The sequence below is a fragment of the Neovison vison genome, chromosome X (assembly GCF_020171115.1).
Source record: "Neovison vison isolate M4711 chromosome X, ASM_NN_V1, whole genome shotgun sequence".
In the NCBI taxonomy this organism is placed as follows: Eukaryota; Metazoa; Chordata; class Mammalia; order Carnivora; family Mustelidae; genus Neogale; species Neogale vison.
This window is the reverse complement of record NC_058105.1, coordinates 90,888,706-90,905,598: the sequence shown is the minus strand read 5'-3', so window position 1 is coordinate 90,905,598 and position 16,893 is coordinate 90,888,706. Positions and strand designations below refer to the sequence as shown.

Sequence of the window (16,893 nt, the reverse complement as noted above, 5' to 3'; positions counted from 1 at the left end):
CTGCAGCTGTTTCAGACACAGGCCAGGGCGGAACTGTCTTCTGTCTCCTCCAGGGTAAAGGACTGACTGTTTTTCTGCTTTTAGCTGCTTTTTTTTTTTTTTCAATCTGTGCCCCTCCCAACCCCTCTGGTTCTGTGTTGTGTTGTTTTGTTTCGAACAGAAAGAAACAGGTAGTGCTTAAAAAGCACATTTTATCCCAGAAGCCACGCAAAGGTCCTCAAGTGGTAAGGGGCCTGCGGGACTCCCAGGGGGCTCCCTCCCACCCCCAGCTCACCCTCCCAGCAAGGCCCTCCTCTGTAAACAAGGGCTGCTCTCACTCTCTCTCCCCAGATGCTGTGCTCCGAATACAGATCTAGAGGACATGTGAGGTCTTTCTGGAGCAAGAATGAGAACGCTGATCCTCCAGGTTTTTAGCTGTCAGTCTTGGCGAGTATGTAAATCCATCCAAAAGAGCCCCAGGTGAAGGAGACCACACTCTAACCAGAAGGACCCCTCACAGCAATAGGCCAGCCACAGTCACTATCCAGCTGCTTGGTGAGTATCCCTTGATCCTCAAGCCCAGAAGAGAAAAACACTCCTTTTTTTCTTTTCTTTTTTTTTTTTTAAGTTTACCCATGAGGCCTCAGAAAAAGCAAGCGTAAATGCCCAGCAATAGGGGACGCTGGCTCAGTGTTTACAAATCTAGGCTGAGCTGAACTGCTACCATTCCAAGGCCCAGAGGAGTTCACGTCAATGAAAACAATAGGATCGGAGGCCAAGCGAGCAAAACTCTGAGCTGTCCACCCACAGCTGGGCATTCGCATCCTTCCTTTCTTCAGAGAAGCCAATCCCTAAAACAGTATCTCCCTTCCAAAAACTGCATTCACCATGGAACTAAGTCAAGGAACCAAGTATTTTTCCATTTTGTCTTTTCTTCCTCTCCTTTTTTTCTTTTCTTTTTCTTTTTTTTCTTTTTTTGGAAAAAAATAAAGGGAGTCTTCTCCACTGTGATCTCTCACAGCAGGTATGCTCCAGGGAAAGCGGATTCAGTGCCGGCAGGCCTCTCTGGGCAGCGTGAGGAAGGGCTGCCTGCGCAGTTTTAACAGTACTGCAGTTACTGTGCAGTAACAGAACCTTCAGGTCTTCCAAACTGGGAACCTTCTGGATTGGAATTCATGTAGCAATGAAATAAAAATGATTCTGGGACTGACACAGTGGCCAACTTGCAGATCTGCTAAGAAGGGTGCTTTATGGAGCACCTGGATGGCTCAGTTGGTTGAGCATCTGACTCTTCATTTCAGCTCAGGTCACGATCTCGGGTCCTACATGCCATGTGCCATGTTGGGACTCAGCGCAGAGTCGGCTTCCCCGTCTTCCTCCCCCTTTGCCCCTCCCCCTGCATGCAGAGGCACATGCATGCTCTTCTCTCTCTCTAAAATAAATGACTAAATAAAATCTTTATAAATATATAAATACATAAGTTAAGATAAATAAGAAAATAAATAAATAAAATAAATAAGAAGGGTGTTCTATAAAACAAGCTACCACCTGCCGTGCACCAGGTTAACAGGAAAACTGTGTTACACAGAACACGCAGAGAGGACAGCCTCAGATGAAAGCCGATCTTTCCATTGAATCCATTGAGTTTTATGAACCTTGTAAGCCTTTTTTTTTCTCATCAGGAAAACACCATCACGAACCAGCGCTGGCTCAGTCACCCACCCCAAACAGAAATTCTTCTTGTTGTAGCTTCCCCAGCAGTGGTCACTTGTCCACAGACAAAACAGTAGAACCAAAAAAAGGATACAAAAGCTCCAATGATGAACACAGGACTGAAAACGTGCTTCTGGAAGGTAAACAGCGCCAGGCCCATGTAGGAGAAGATGAAATTCTCTGCCAGGAAGTGTAACACCTCAAAGAGCTGCAAGGGATGGGAAAAGGAAGCCGTAAACTCTGTGGGGCGCCTCCCTTGTATGCACAACTGACTCGTGAAGACCCAGGGCTTGTTCTCACCTGCTTCGTTCGACTGCGTGACTCCACAGACAGGTTGTTGTAGGTGTAATGAGCCTGCGTGATTCCGCAGAAAAGGACAGCCACAACGCCTGGTGAGAGATTAAAAAAAAAAAAGAAAGAAAAGAAAGAAAAAAGAATCGATGGGGAAAAAATGAAGCAGGAAAAAAATCCCCACTGAAACAAAAACTTCAGGTGGGCAAGCCCAATATATCCAGCTTCCTGAACAGTTTGGAAAGTTTCCTATTACCGAAAGTTTGGAACAGTTTGGAAAGTTTTCCTATGGCCTGCCCCCACCACTCATACCAACCTTCCCTTCTTCTGACTGTCTTCCTTCAAAGCCAAGGTGCCTGAATTCCCTCCTTGCTCCAGTTTTAAAGGCATTCTCTCTCCTCTAAACTCCCACTGAATTTGGCATTTAGCATTCACTCTTTCGAAGAGGCTGTGGGGCACCTCATATCCATGGGACCCATCATATCCTTTTGCCATGTTCTCCTCTGTTCTTAGAAGCAATGAATTTAATTGCGAGCAAATGCTTTCTGTTTGTGCATGGTCTAGGGTTTCAGACAAAATGGATCCGGAGTACTGTGCCATTTTTTCCCAAGGCTTGGTTACCTTGATTTAGGATTAATGGTAACCATTTTGTTGTGCAAGACAACTGATGCATGTGGACCGTGCCTTGACCTTTACAGATAATTGCCAAAGTTTAAAGAAGTGGGGTATATTATAAGGCTACGTATAAAGACATGTTGCATTATTTTGAAAAGAGAATTAAAAGGGCTTCTCAACTACCTGGATTATGTATAGCAATTGCACTTGAGTTTTCTAGTGGAAAAATTCAGTGATTTCTTTTTTTTTGATGAGAGAATGGGAAGAACTACAACCACAAGGTTACTTATACTAATACATGAAACTGGCATCATAAACACATAGTATTGAAAAATAATGATTAAATAAACCATAGTCAAAACAAGGACGAACTGTGTTCACATTCATCAGAGTAGATACAAAGTTACTCTTACAAGGATCCAGATTTTGTATGTTGCTTTTTACTGTTCCTGAAAGAAGCAGCAATGGAAGGGATGATAACTGCTAAGAGGTTAATATGTTCATTAACCTCTGCAGCTAAACATCTGCTTGCAACTGGAACCAGTACTCAGAAACAGCTGAGCTTGAAGCAATAAACTTCATCCTTTAAAAATGTGTAGCTCTGGGAAACAAAACTATTCCTCAGGCAGAACACCAGCCTCCTTCAGCAACCCTCCATGCAGACGCTATGGGAGCGCTGAATGAACACCACCGGTCAGTTCTGCGAGCTCCCCTCCAGTTTGCACAGCCCTGGCTGCCAGGAGGGGAAGGGTAGCCCACGGGTAGTGAAAACCCACCTGTGAAGCCACAGGCTTCCGCCAAAAGGAAGGTGCTCCAGGACATCAAGAAGAAGAGTGCCGTCTCCAGGAGGGGGAAGCAGTGCAGCTTGGTAAACTTGGTCACGTGGGCCTCTGTCAAGGAATTTGGCTCCGGGAACAAGTTATGGGGGCCACCAAGAACCACACTCATTAAGCCCAGAACCCCCTTCCTTAAGGGCTATCCTTTCCCTACAACTCTTCTTTTGGGGGCCCCAAAGCTGCTGCTCGGTTTTTAAAGCAAGAAAATGTAAGTTTTGTGGTAGAAAAGAGGTTATCAAGGGCTGGGAGAGAGGAGAGAGGAGAGAGGTGGGTATTGTTTCTGTCTGCGATGATGAGAAAGATCTGGAAACAGTGGGGACAGTGGCATGAGCAATGTGGATGTACTTAATGCCACTGAATTATACACCTAAAATGCTTCAAATGGCCAACTGCGTTATATGTATTTTACCACAATTTAAAAAGATAGTAATGTAACACACCCAAAGCCATTTAACTGTACACTTCAAAAGGGTGAATTGTATGGTATGCAAATTTTACCTCAATAAAGCGGTCTTTTAAAAATGGAGCTTTCTAAAGCAACGGTCAATAGGTTTTCTGTGTTCCTTACAATGCCCAGGCCTCTGAGGGGCTCGGTCAGCCTGAGGGGTGACTGGCAGGGAGTTCTAACAGCACTCGGGGTACCTCAGGCAGGGCCTGGGGAGGGAGATGAGGACAGTGAGACTCTGACCTCTGTGGGCCGCTATGACCTGAGGCCAACAGCAGGTGCCTCACGAATACGTGAGAAATGAAGAAATAAAACGCACAACTCCCGGTACTGGTGTCACTTTCGGGACAGAGAGTCCCCTCGTAACACTGCCCTTACAGTGCGCTAGCATGGAAGCCTTTCCTGAGTGCTCTCACTGAGCAGCCTGAGTCCCCAGGGCATCATGGGGGTCTCTGGGAAGGAAGCGATGGATCTGGGCCATCCGGTAGGGTAGCCACTAGCCACGAGGGGCTCCTGAACACCGGAAGTGGGGCTAGTCTGAGTTGGGAGATGCTGCAAGAGCAAAATCCGTGCCACGTTGCAGAGGTTTATTATAGAAATTGCACATATGAAATCTCAGTGATAATCTGGATTTTGACTGCAGGCTGAAATGACGTGTCTGGCAGCTGTGGCTCCTGTGGCTTTGTACTGGACAGTGGGGATCTAAATGCCACCGAAAGAACATTTGACAAAGTACTCTGCACACCTGTCGAGGGGTGGTCTGCTCAGCCCGTGCTTTGTTTTACTGTTGCTTAGCTGGTTTTTGAAGTGAATAGGATACAATCCTTTACTTAAGGGAGGCCACCTTGCAGTAACAGCCACTGACGGCCCCAGGCAGTTACCGCCACAGTAGTCCATGTGACCCACAACAGCTGAAGGCAGGCTCCAGGCTCTAGTACTTTCCGGCCTGCTCCCTCCCGGCCTCCTGGCTCTCTCCCTGACTTCAAAACCAATGTCCTCCCCAAACTCCTATCTCCAGCTGCTCTGCTGGAGGGAGAGAATGCAGAGGTGGGGATGGAGCTAAGGCTAGAGTCACACTCCCAGACATTTTCTCAGAGGCCTAGCTAGCTACATACTCGACTGTCACATTTCACCAAAGGGACACATTTCAGGAGCCCCCACCCCTACCCCCTACCCCAGTGGAATCATCGATTAAAGATTCATTTCTGGAAGAAAAAAAAAGAAACCATTTCTGAGAGGAAGAATCGAGACCTTGCTCTTGTGAGTATACTAGCACGTGATCCTGCCCAGGCAGGGGCAGAAAGCACAGAAAGGATATTAGAGCAGTCACAACGCCCGTCACGGCTCCCATGGTGAAAGAGCCACTAAATATGCCTAGAAAAATGCCCACTGATTTAAAAAAGGCAGCAGCATCAAAGGCATGCGTGTTCAGCCCCGCAGGCTGGTAGGCAACAATAGACCTGGGGTAAAAAGAAGAGGGAGTTAAAACGGAGCACGCTCACTTTATACAATGGTATCCACGCTCAGCCCAGCACTCCCCCCCCCCGCAGCCCTGGCGTCATGCTGCCATCAGCATTTGGATCACTGCCAAGTGGACAAAGCAGCGTAACTTTATCCGTGGAGAAAAACACCTGGTTCAATCTTTAACACTTTTAAGATAAGTGTCTGAATTGAGCCCAGAGCCTTCTGGAAGCCGGAGGCTCTCTTCCCCGGGGCAGAGCAATATTGTTACTTACGAGGACAGGACAATGGCAACGGCATCATTCAGGACGCTTTCCCCGAACAGAAGTGCATAAAGGTCCACGTCTGCGTGCAATTCATTAAATATTGCCAGTACAGTCACTAAAAATGGGCAGGAAGCATATCAGTGAGTTGCAGCTTAAGCCACGTATAAACGTATAGAGCCAATTCCTACCTTTGGTAGAACAGGGCAGTTTGGGAGACAAACGAAACAAAATGAAAATGACAGTCGTCCTGATCTGAGTGAGGTCTGACAGGAGGCTCCATTCTAAGAACACCACCTCATCACCCTGCGCTCTCCAGTGCAATCCCATCACACTCAGAAATGACCTCTGTTATAGAACTTTAAGAAATAATCACAGTGAATGTGTTTGGCTCCACTGGTAGAGTGAAATCTCTCTAAAGGCAGAAACCCTTTTCCCACTGACCACTGCATTCACAGAACCCAAAATTTAAATATTTTTAAAAAAATATTTATGAATTTAAAACTAGGAACAGACCCCGTCATATGTTAATGTACTTATTTTTAAAAAGATTTTATGTATTTATCTGAGAGAAAGAGAAAGAGCGCCAGTGAGCATGAGTGGGGGGAGGGACAGAGAGAGAAGCAGGTTCCCTGCTGAGCAGGGACCCGACTTGGGGCTCGATCCCAGGGCCCTGGGATCATGACCTGAGCTGAAGGCAGACGCTTAACCAACTCAGCCACCCAGGCACCCCTTAATGTACATATTTTTGATGAAAAATAATTATATTTTCCAAAACAAACAAAAAAAATCAGTGAGAAGAGAGCCATTTGTTTGATACTTTTTCAGATCTCTTCAGTATCTAGACGAGTGGAAGACTGATGGTTCTCTTATCTCTTTCCGCACTTGACCACCAGAGAGTCAACAGCGCATGTTATCAGCCTCTGGAAAACCCTACTCCACTAGGCACATGTGAAAAAATGAAAGTAAAAACACAAATAATGAGGGCGCCTGGGTGCCGCAGTCAGTTGAGCATCTGACACTTGATTCTGGCTCAGGTCCTGATCTCACAGGACGGTGAGACTAAGCCCCAGAGCGCTGCGCTCAGCAGGAGTTCGCTTGGATAGTCTCCCCCTCTGCCCCTTCCCCCACTCGCTCTCTCCCTCACCATCTCTCTCACCCTCTTAAAAATAAATAAATAAATCTTTTTTAAAAAGACAAACAATGTGTTAGTATTATTAATGTAATGATTTACATCAGTCTGGACCCCCTGTCCCCGTGAAGGCATTTTAGAGTCCCTCAACCGCAGCATGACAGTCATTTGGGGCCAGTGGATTCTTGATTGTGGGCGGCTGCCCTGTGCCCTGCAGGATGTGCAGAAGCACTCTTGGCCTCTACCCACTAGATACCAGTAGCATCACATGCTCCCGGCTGACTGGGACAGCCAGATGTGTCTCCAGACGTTGCCAATGTCTCCTGAGGGGCACAAACCACCCTCCTGGTGAAGAGCCACTGTTCCAGAGACACCACTGTTTCAGCAGGCAGGCAGGCAGGCTCCTCTCCACACTCGCGCGCAACGACCTTCTGCTTCATTCGTTTCTACCATAAGGACTTTAAAAACTAAAAGCTCGCCTCCCCAGCTTCTCCTGCAGTGAGTATCACTTCTTCTTGCCTGGAGGACATTGGACAGATGGATGTAACACAGTCATCTTGCCTCCAGTGGGCAACAAATGTGCATCTGAAACACAAGGGCAGTGCCCTGGAGAGACGGGGTGCCCAGACACCTGACTGCCGCGGGAGCTGAGCCACCAGCTGAGGGACGTAGGCTAAAAGAGACAACTCTCTATTTAAGCTCCTATGAGCCAGCTTGTTCCGCTATTTGCAACCAAAGGCATTACTAACACACACAATTCGAAAACAAAACCAAACGAATATTTTACCTTTGTGAGTTATTACAAGCTAACCCCTCTTTGTAGCCATCACCCAGTGCAGGCAAAGGAATTTTGCCAGCCCCCACCAGAAGCCCACCTCTATGTTGCATCCTAATTTCAAGCCCCTTCTCTCACTTAAACGTGACCACCAGCCTCGTTTTATAGCAATCGTTTTCCTGCATTCCTTACAGTTTGATCACCCAAGGTTATTCCCTGACACTACTGCTTAGGTTTTGTCCATTTTTAAATTGAGATTTGAAATTTTTTTTTACATCTTGTTTACTGCCTGGGCTCCTCATCTGCTCCTTTCTGTCAACTCTATCCACGATGCCTATCGTTTGTTTACTCCTCTCAGTTCTGAATTTTCCAGTCCTGATGTTCACGGTGCTTTCATGACTTCTATCATTTTCCAAGTTTCCTTTTTTAAAAAAAAAAAGATTTTATTTATTTGAGAGAGAGAGAGTGAGAGAGCACAAGCAAGTTACCAGGGCAGGGGAGAGCAGAGGGAGAGGGACAAGCCGACCCAGTGCTGAATGCGGAGCCGATGCGGGGCTCGATCCCATGATTCTGAAATCACGACCGAAGCAGAAAGCAAGAGTCTGAAGTTCAACCAACTGAGCCACCCAGGTACCCCCTGAATTTCCTTTAGCTTCTATTGGAATATTAGTAATATTCTGCTTTGGTACGCTATTTTGCTGATATTACTTAATTATCTGCAACTTTATTATTCAGAGGAGCTATCCTCATTTTTTCTTACAGTATGGTTGCATGAAGTAGGATCTCAATCCACTTCGAGCTGCTCATTTTAAGGGAGGTGGGAAGGGGAAGACCCAGACTAGTTTTCCTCGTTTCATGGCTCTAGGGCTCCCTCTGCTGGTTTTACATTGAAATACTGAAAATGCGGCCTCCAAGCGTAGCCACCCCCTTAATACTCACGAAATACTTCCTCTGGTCTCTTTTCTCCATGGGTGTCTGAGCTTTCTTTCTCCTTTGATGCCCTGTCACACAGGGTCTGTGGTCCTTAGCAGTTCCTTGTCAGGGAGTGTCTCTGTCCTTCCAGAGAGATTTTCACTGGGTATTTTTCGAGAGCCCTGAGGGCCCGGGTCACCTCAGCAGCCTCACACCTCCTCCAGTGTCCTCGCTGTCACCCACAGATTGGAGCCTGTGTAGTGCATCCCAGCTTTCACTGTTGCTATCTGATACCTACCAAGTTCTTTACTCTGAGTGGGGACCCTTCCTTTTGAGTGGGAATACTTGGCAGATAGTTCCCCGTTTCCTCCTGCACAGCTGCAGTTCCGACCCGAGTCTCGCCGCTGCGGGTGGTCTGACCCCGGCAGATAATATCTGGGGGCCCATACGTACTCTGTCAACCATCTGTATCCCTGTGTTTTACTTTTGCTGTCCTGCTTCCTCCTTTTCTATTAGGGCTTAAGGAAGATTCTAAAACTACACTGTTCCCATCATTCCCTCCTTTTCAAAAAGTTTCATTCATTTATTGAGAGGAAGCAAAGAACAGCTTGGATAGGAAAGATGTGGACTCTGTCACGAGGCTGCTCCAGGTAATTATACATCCACATGCTCGAATCACTGTGGGGGGCATCGCCAGAAGGCCTACTTCCTGGAGGACATGTCATCTTCATAACACAAGACACAAGGTCAGTCTCTTTTATCCATCCTTAAATACAGTTTATCAAGTAACACAAAAGGAAAAATCTTTGGGGATTTGCTAAAAAATTCTTATTTTCTGGAGTATCTATTATATGAACAGTATCTGTGGGTCCTTCCAGAAAGCCTGTGGGGGTGAATTTTATCTGTCAACTTGACTAGGCCATGAGGCCTCAGATATTTGATTAAACATGATTCTGGGTTTATCTGTGAGGTTTTGGATGAGATTAACATTTGAGTCAGAAGACTCAGTAAAGCAGATTGCCTGCCCCGTTGTTGGTCGGACTCATCCAGTTGGCTGAAGGCTGAGTGAGGAAAACTTTGCTCTTGCTTCCCGTCTTTCAGCTGGGACAACGGTCTCCTCCTGTCTTTGGACCAGACTAGAAGGACAGCATTGGCTTTCCCAGTTTTCAGGCCTTCAGACAGCATATCTGGGGACTTCTCAGCCTCCACAGTCATATGGCCACTTCTTCATATTCACTTGATCTCTTTTCTTACTTTCTTGCTCTCTCTCTCTCCACACACGTACATACGTACGTACACACACACACCCTATTAATTCTGTTTCTCTGAAGAACCAGACTAATATAAAACCTTTATTCTACTAGTTTAGCATTATGTGACATAAGAATTATCTTGTTTGGGGGCACCTGGGTGGCCTAATTGGTTAAGTATCTGACTTTGGCTCAGGTCATGATCTTGAGGGGTCCTAAGATTGAGCCCCTCACTGGGCTCCCAGCTCAGCAGGGAGTCTTCTTGGCTCTGTCCTTCTCCCTCTGCCCCTCCCCCTGCTCATGCTTGCTCTTTCAAATAAATACAGTCTTAAAAAAAGAATTATAATGTTTTAACCCAATGTTGATGAAAAATTGACAATGCTAATAACAATTATTACTAAGGACTAATCAAGAAGCAGGCACTATGACAAACGTTTTATAATCTCTTTTAGTCCTCACCCCTAGGTGGGTAGTACTATCATTTCCTCTAATTCAGAGAAGAGAAAACAGGCCCTGTCTGATGGGCTGCTTTCTGCTGTAGAAACTCCCAAAATCTCAGTGGTTGAACCCAAGCGAAGTTTTAGCCATTGCTCATATGCCATGTCCACCCGAACTTGGTACTGGAGCCTCTGGTCACACCAGTCACTTGGGGACTCAAGACTGGTGGAGGCTAATCTCAATGAACAGAACACAGGGCTGGCAACCCAGGAGACCTGGGACCCAGGACTTTATCAATCAGGGTCCTGGCAGGAAAGAGATAAGACCCTTAAACTGAACAATTTGAGAAGTATTTAACGAAGGGAGTGTTTATGGAAATGTGGGCAGAGTATGGGAAAAACCACAAGAGAGAGACAGTATGTGTTGCTGAAAACAGGGACTATCTTATACTATGCCTGGGCCCAGAGGGTCCAGAGAAAGCATGACTGCCTGAGCCAGGAGCCGTGTAGAGAGGGTCCCTTGATAGGATCAGTGTCCCCTGATCAAGGAACACAACCAGCCCACAGGACCCTGCCTCTCCATCCTCCTTCCAGTTGCCCACTGGTGCTCCCCTCTGGACAAATCCAATGGGAAACCAGACAGCAAAGGAAACTTTGGAATCTTCCATACAAATCAGCCTCCTAGAGCCCAAAGGAGGGTGGAGAAGGGTGGTGAGTTAATCTGGAGGGGAAAACAGAAGTCATTCCACATAGCCACCAACGGGTTATGAGAACTTAGCTCACAGCCAAGTCCAAAGATTTAGTGAAGCACGGGGGGTTGAGCGCCATGATTTTCAAGAGCCCTTTTGACTTTAAACACCATTTTCCTGCAATTCTACAGTTAGCAGTAGTAAAACAAAACAAAGATATACAGCTAGCTCACTTAACTGTGACAAGAAAGGCTTGCTTACAGCTTACAGAGTTAATACTCATAGCAATGAACAATTACACGGTCCCGCTCTTAATTTGGCTCCTCTGATTTTCAATTTCATTCTCCCTGCCCATCCCTTCATAGAACAATGCAGGGACCCCCATGTGCCCCTCCTGAGCCAGGCTGTGCCTGAGCAAGAGGAGCAGTGTAGGTGGGGACAACTGGAAGATGATGGAGGGGGTGACAGACTGGGTGAGTGGCTTCTCAAGGTAGAGAGTAAAGGGGCTGCTCCCCCCAGAGAAGGACCCTTGAAATCAGACAGAGCTGTCACCAGGGCTGTTTCTAGCCAGACAGGGACTAAGAAATGCCAGGTAATTGCCTGAAGATCTCTGATAAAGGCATTTTCTGAAAAGTAGTGAGAAAAAATAAGAGGGCAGATGTAGGACGAAGGAAAATTCAAGAACCTGAATTTTCTCATTCAACGCATGAAGTTGTCCCCGAGCACTTCATCTGTGTACTGAAGAGCACTTAGCACCTGCCAACACTCAGTAACGAGTGGCGAGTATCGTTACGTACAAACCAGGCTTGACTCAAGAGCTGTGGGAGCGAGCGGCTGAATAAGTAAAGGCAGAGCGTGTAGGCAAGTGGCATGCTGGAACAAAGTCACAAAGGATATGCAAGAGACTAAGCAGCCCTGGTGACACAACTAGAGAATTACTCTCTGACAAGCCCGTGAGCAGGCCTGGTCAAGTCGACGGGCGTAAAAGTGATAGAATCAAAATGAGAGGAACCACTTCCTCGTGATGCACGGCAAGGAGGAGCGAGTCCTTCTCTTTGGTGGCTGTTGGAGATGTGCTCTGGGTGGGAAACATACATTTTCTCTGCCGAGCTGTGGGTCTGTCTAAATTAACAGTCCATGTGGCACCCCGACACATAACCACACAAAAAAGGTGGCTGCGGGTCACAGAGCCGCCTACACGACCGCACACATATGGTGTCCCCTTCCACAGGAAGACCGGAAGACTGGTGTCTCGAGCCCGGTGTGATGTACTCAGGGACAAGGACTCGGATTTCTTCATTATCAGTCAAGACCACTACGTATACCGATACCGGAATTTTGGTTTGATGTAGCAGACACAAGGAGTCAATCTGGTCTTTTGGCCCCTTCTAACTCTGCACTCAAGTTTTTATTTCTTTTATGGCCCAAGTTTTCAAACGATAGATTTTTAGGAAGTTGGTAAAAGGCTTTTAATTTACAAAAACAGTCCACAGTTCAGAAAGATTTCCATTAAAAAGCAGTTAAAGTTAATGTTCTGGTGTTTAATAAGCTTAAACTTTCAACCTTCTAAAACTTTCATTTATATAAAACCCTTACTGTGCCAATCTTCACAGGCCAAATAACAACGCTGTGTCATGGTGATGCCTTCCATTAATTTCTACCACAGCATGGATGCATTAAAGGGAAGGAAACAATTAGGAAGATAATCTGAAAAAAAATAAGCCTTTCTATCCAATTAAATGAAGCAATACTAATAGGTCAGAAAACAACATCAGTGAACTTTATATGACAGTAACTTTCCTTTGCTTAATGGTGGTACTAGTGTAAGAAGTTAGCAATAAAGTTATAGACAAGGGGGCAGGCACCTGGGTGGCTCAGTTGGTTAAGCATCTGACTCTTGGTTTCAGCTCAGGTTGTGATCTCAGGGTGGCGAGATCAAGCCCCACAATGGGCTCCTTGCTCTGTGGGAAGTCTGCTTGAGATTCTCTTCCTCTCCCTTTGCCCCTCTACCCCTGTTCTCTCAAATAAATTTTTTTAAAAAAGCTTTTTTTTTTAAAGTTACAGATGAGTATAGTTAGTAGTATATTTTCAGAGAGACTAAACACCTGTCTTAGAAATCTCTGCCTAAGCCAGATGTGGATAGAGAGTGACGTGATTAGCAGATGCTATGGTCAATGGTTTACATGTGTTCGTTCATTTAATGTTCATGATAGCCCTGGGAAATAGGTATCATTAATCCTACTTCTTGAATGAGGAAACTGACACGGAGGAGAGAAGGTGTGCACAGGCCCACCTGGTCAGTGGCTGGAGGGTCTCGGACTCAAACTTCCACCTGCGACTCCACCTCCTGGCACTCTTTTGTTTTTTTTTTAAATATTTTATTTATTTATTTGACAGAGAGATCACAAGTAGGCAGAGAGGCAGGCAGAGAGACAGGAAGAGAAGCAGGCCCCCTGCCGAGCAGAGAGCCCAATGTGGGGCTTGATCCCAGGACCCTGGGATCATGACCTGAGCTGAAGGCAGAGGCTTTAACCCACTGAGCCACCCAGGCGCCCCCGGCACTCTTTTTCCAAACCCAGGGTGCTTCAACCAGCCAAGTCTTTGATACCAGTTTACTTAGTGTTTGGAATAAAGTATGGCATTAAGAGAGGTCAATGGTTTTTGGAACAGGGGCAGTTTTCAGAGCCACACAACTGTCAACCCCAGCATGTGTAGCTATCTAAATTCAAAGTACTTAACACAAAATCAAACTTTAAAGTCAGTTCTTCAGTTGCACCAACCCTCATTTCGAGGGTTGAGTGGCCGTATGTGGCCACTGGCTGCCATACCAGACTGGGCACAGAACACAGACCATGTCTATCATCGCACTGATCTGGAGGACTCCCCACGAGGCATGGTGCAGTTGTGTGGTGGGGAGATTCTTAGTATTCTTAAAACCATTACTGTCCAGAATGTCAGAGGGCACCCCGATGGTGAGAAGGCCTTTGCACCACCATCACCGGGACAGCACCACCTTTTTCTCTGTACGTTTTTTGCCTACAATGTCCTCTCAGTGGTTGACATCAGAGGAAGGACTAGCTAGAACTGCTTTATGTGAACTGATTTAATTGTAGGTTCCAACTTGGAGAAGGGAGGTTTTTTGTTTGTTTGTTCTGGAGCTGCGGAGCGGGGCAGGCGTATAATGATTCCACTTTGAAGAAATAGTTTGACTGACACTCGGAAAGTACAAGGTCAGAGAGTTATGAATCGGAACTAGGCCACGGTGTGCTGTTATGCAGGAACACTGAGCAAAAAAAGAATTTACAAAGGACAGTACAGTCACTGCAGGTATCGGTGTGCACGCCCATTAAGAAAAGGTCTTATTTAGGGGCGCCTGGGTGGCTCAGTGGATTAAGCCTCTGCCTTCGGCTCAGGTCATGATCTCAGGGTCCTGGGATCGAGCCCCACATCGGGCTCTCTGCTCAGCGGGGAGCTTGCTTCCTCTCCTCTCTGCCAGTCTCTCTGCCTACTTGTGATCTCTGTCTGTCAAATAAATAAATAAAATTAAAGAAAAAGAAAAGGTCTTATTTAAAATGAAAATGATATGAAATGATATGATTTCCTCAATGAAGACGAAAGCACAATACTGAGGAAGAAAATAGTCAAAGTGTAAAAATTATGGCCATATTAGACATTCAAAAATAAAAGACAAAAGGGAGATACAGGCAGAAGTAACCCAAGTGTCCACTGTGGACAGATGCGTAAACAGAATGTGGTGCAGACGCACAGTGGAATATTACTGGGTCTGGAAAAGGAAGGAAGCCCCAACACGTGCTACTGCACAGATGAACTGTGAAGACATTATGTGGAGTCAAACATGCCAGACACACACACAGACAAGCGTTGTATAAAGTAGCTACCATGATCACACTCACAGAGACAGGAAGAAGAATGCTGCTTGCTGGGGACTGGAGGGAGGTGGAAATGGGGGAGTTACTGTTTAATGCATACCGAGTTCCAGTTTTGCAAAATGAAAAGGTTCTGGAGGTTGAATGCACAACAGTGTGAACGGACTTGACACTGCTGAACTGTACACACTTAAGAATGATGAAGATGGTAAAATTCATTATGTATTTTTTAGCACAACACAAAAATAATAAAGGGGCGCCTGGGTGCCTCAGTGGGTTAAGCCTCTGCCTTTGGCTCAGGTCATGATCTCAGGGTCCTGGGATCGAGCCTCATATCCAGCTTGCCGCTCAGCGGGGAGTCTGCTTCTCCCTTTCTGACTCTCCCCCCCCACCCCGCCCATGCACATGTGCACACACACATGTGGTCTCTCCTTCTCTCAAATAAGTAAAATCTTAATAATAATAATAATAGTAAAAACAAAAGGGAAACACATACCCTTCATAAAGCCATCTAACTGTTAGACCACTTCCTGATCTCTTCCCCCGCCATTCCACGCTGACTGTACAGTCTCCCTACTGTGACCAAAATTACTGGTTGCTCTGAATGGTTTAAGATTGAAATAATGAGGGGTGCCTGGATGGCTCAGTGGGTTAAAGCCTCTGCTTTCGGCTCAGGTCATGATCCCAGGGTCCTGGGATCGAGCCCCACATCAGGCCCTCTGCTCAGCAGGGAGCCTGCTATCTCCTCTCTCTCTCTCTGCCTGCCTCTCTGCCTACTTGTGATCTCTGTCTGTCAAATAAATAAATAAAATCTTAAAAAAAAAAAAGATTGAAATAGTGGAACATCACGATGACAAAGCCAAAAATGCCAAATACCTGGGTCGGTGGCAGAGATAATGGCTCCGAAGAAGAGACAGTCTGTGTAGTAGAATTTGTCCGAGAGCTGCCCCACAAGCTTCATGAGCTTCACCACACCATACATGAGATTTCTGTAAGGAGCAGAGGGACAGTGTGTGACAAGAGAAAACGAAAATCCTCCTCACGGAGCACACTGGCTCACATGCGAGCAGAGCAGCCCCCAGTACTGCACTTTATGGGTGATCAGTGAAAACCTTGGGCAGCTGCTGTCCTTGGACACTTACCAGGAACGCGTGCAAATAAGACTTTGGCACCAAGTAATGGTGCGTCGTTAACGACCTCTTGCTGAAACGTATGAACACCACTCCATTTCTTAAAGCCGTGGTTACTTCCAACTATCAAGTAGGGCCCTCGATTAGCAACAACCTTAAGGCCTCTGAAGCCACCGGGTAATCGAGGGGAAGGGAAGAGAAAGCACGCTTCACAGTGTGTACTCAACGGCTTGGAACAAAACTGACGGGATTGTAAGGTGGTGTGTTTAAAGCTGTGCAAAGGAGTGAGAGCTGGACGAGTTAGAGAGAAAAACAAACATGGGCAGGCCGTGAAGGTCCAAGCGACCAAACTTCTTAGCCAAGAATTATTGAAAAAAAAAAAGAAAGAAAGAAAAGAAAGGAAAAAGGAACTAAACGCTGTAAATGTCCTAGTAAAATCTCAGCGCACCCGTCGGCGTATCCAGCCTTGCCTTCTCTGCAGGGGTTGGGACAGGCCAGCAGTGGCCCTTCTCGTGCCACGCAGGATGTGACATGGTCCAAGATAGACTCCTGAGTTAAATATTTCCACTTGGCCGAAGCACATTTCCTACAGGAGAGCTTACAAAATGGGAGGAGTGACGAGTGTTAAAAGGCCTGGTGCATGTCAGTAAGGGTGTGGGGGGAGGGCAGCTGCAGGAGTTAGGGGAGTAAAAATAACCCCAGAATGGATTCACTGTACCCTACAGCTAACACTCTAATAATAATATTCTTGCCAGTCAGGACCACTCTGTGGCTCACCTTTGTATCCTGGGCGCCGAAAGCAACAGACTGACTAAGCTGGGAGCTCAGGAACTATTTCCAGAATGGAATCCTTTGGACAGTACATAGGTATAACTCAATGCTTCCATACTGGGGGCTGGGCACTGTTCCAGACACTTAAACAGTTCAACTTTGATTCCCAGTAACTCTGTGGGACAGATGTGATTTGCCTTTTATTGCTCGTCGAAGGCTTCTTTCCCCTTCCTTTCAGACTTTCCCTGAAACTACACTTGCCTGTCCATTTCCTTTGACCACAAACAGACTTGGGTGCTGGGCTGCT

General features: G+C 46.4%; 1 protein-coding gene across 3 annotated transcripts in view; it reads right to left on the bottom strand.

The window, feature by feature from the left end:
• SLC9A7 (solute carrier family 9 member A7) overlaps positions 1-16,893 on the bottom strand; it is a 141,177-nt gene that overhangs the window by 49,581 nt on the left and 74,703 nt on the right. For all 3 annotated transcript variants that reach the window (XM_044234366.1, XM_044234367.1, XM_044234368.1), the window contains exons 5-10: positions 15,562-15,674; positions 5,616-5,721; positions 5,198-5,339; positions 3,375-3,480; positions 1,993-2,081; positions 1,787-1,900 (exon numbers count right to left, since the gene is read on the bottom strand). In XM_044234366.1, coding sequence (XP_044090301.1) covers positions 1,787-1,900; positions 1,993-2,081; positions 3,375-3,480; positions 5,198-5,339; positions 5,616-5,721; positions 15,562-15,674 — 670 coding nt within the window. The remainder of the gene's footprint in view (positions 1-1,786; positions 1,901-1,992; positions 2,082-3,374; positions 3,481-5,197; positions 5,340-5,615; positions 5,722-15,561; positions 15,675-16,893) is intronic.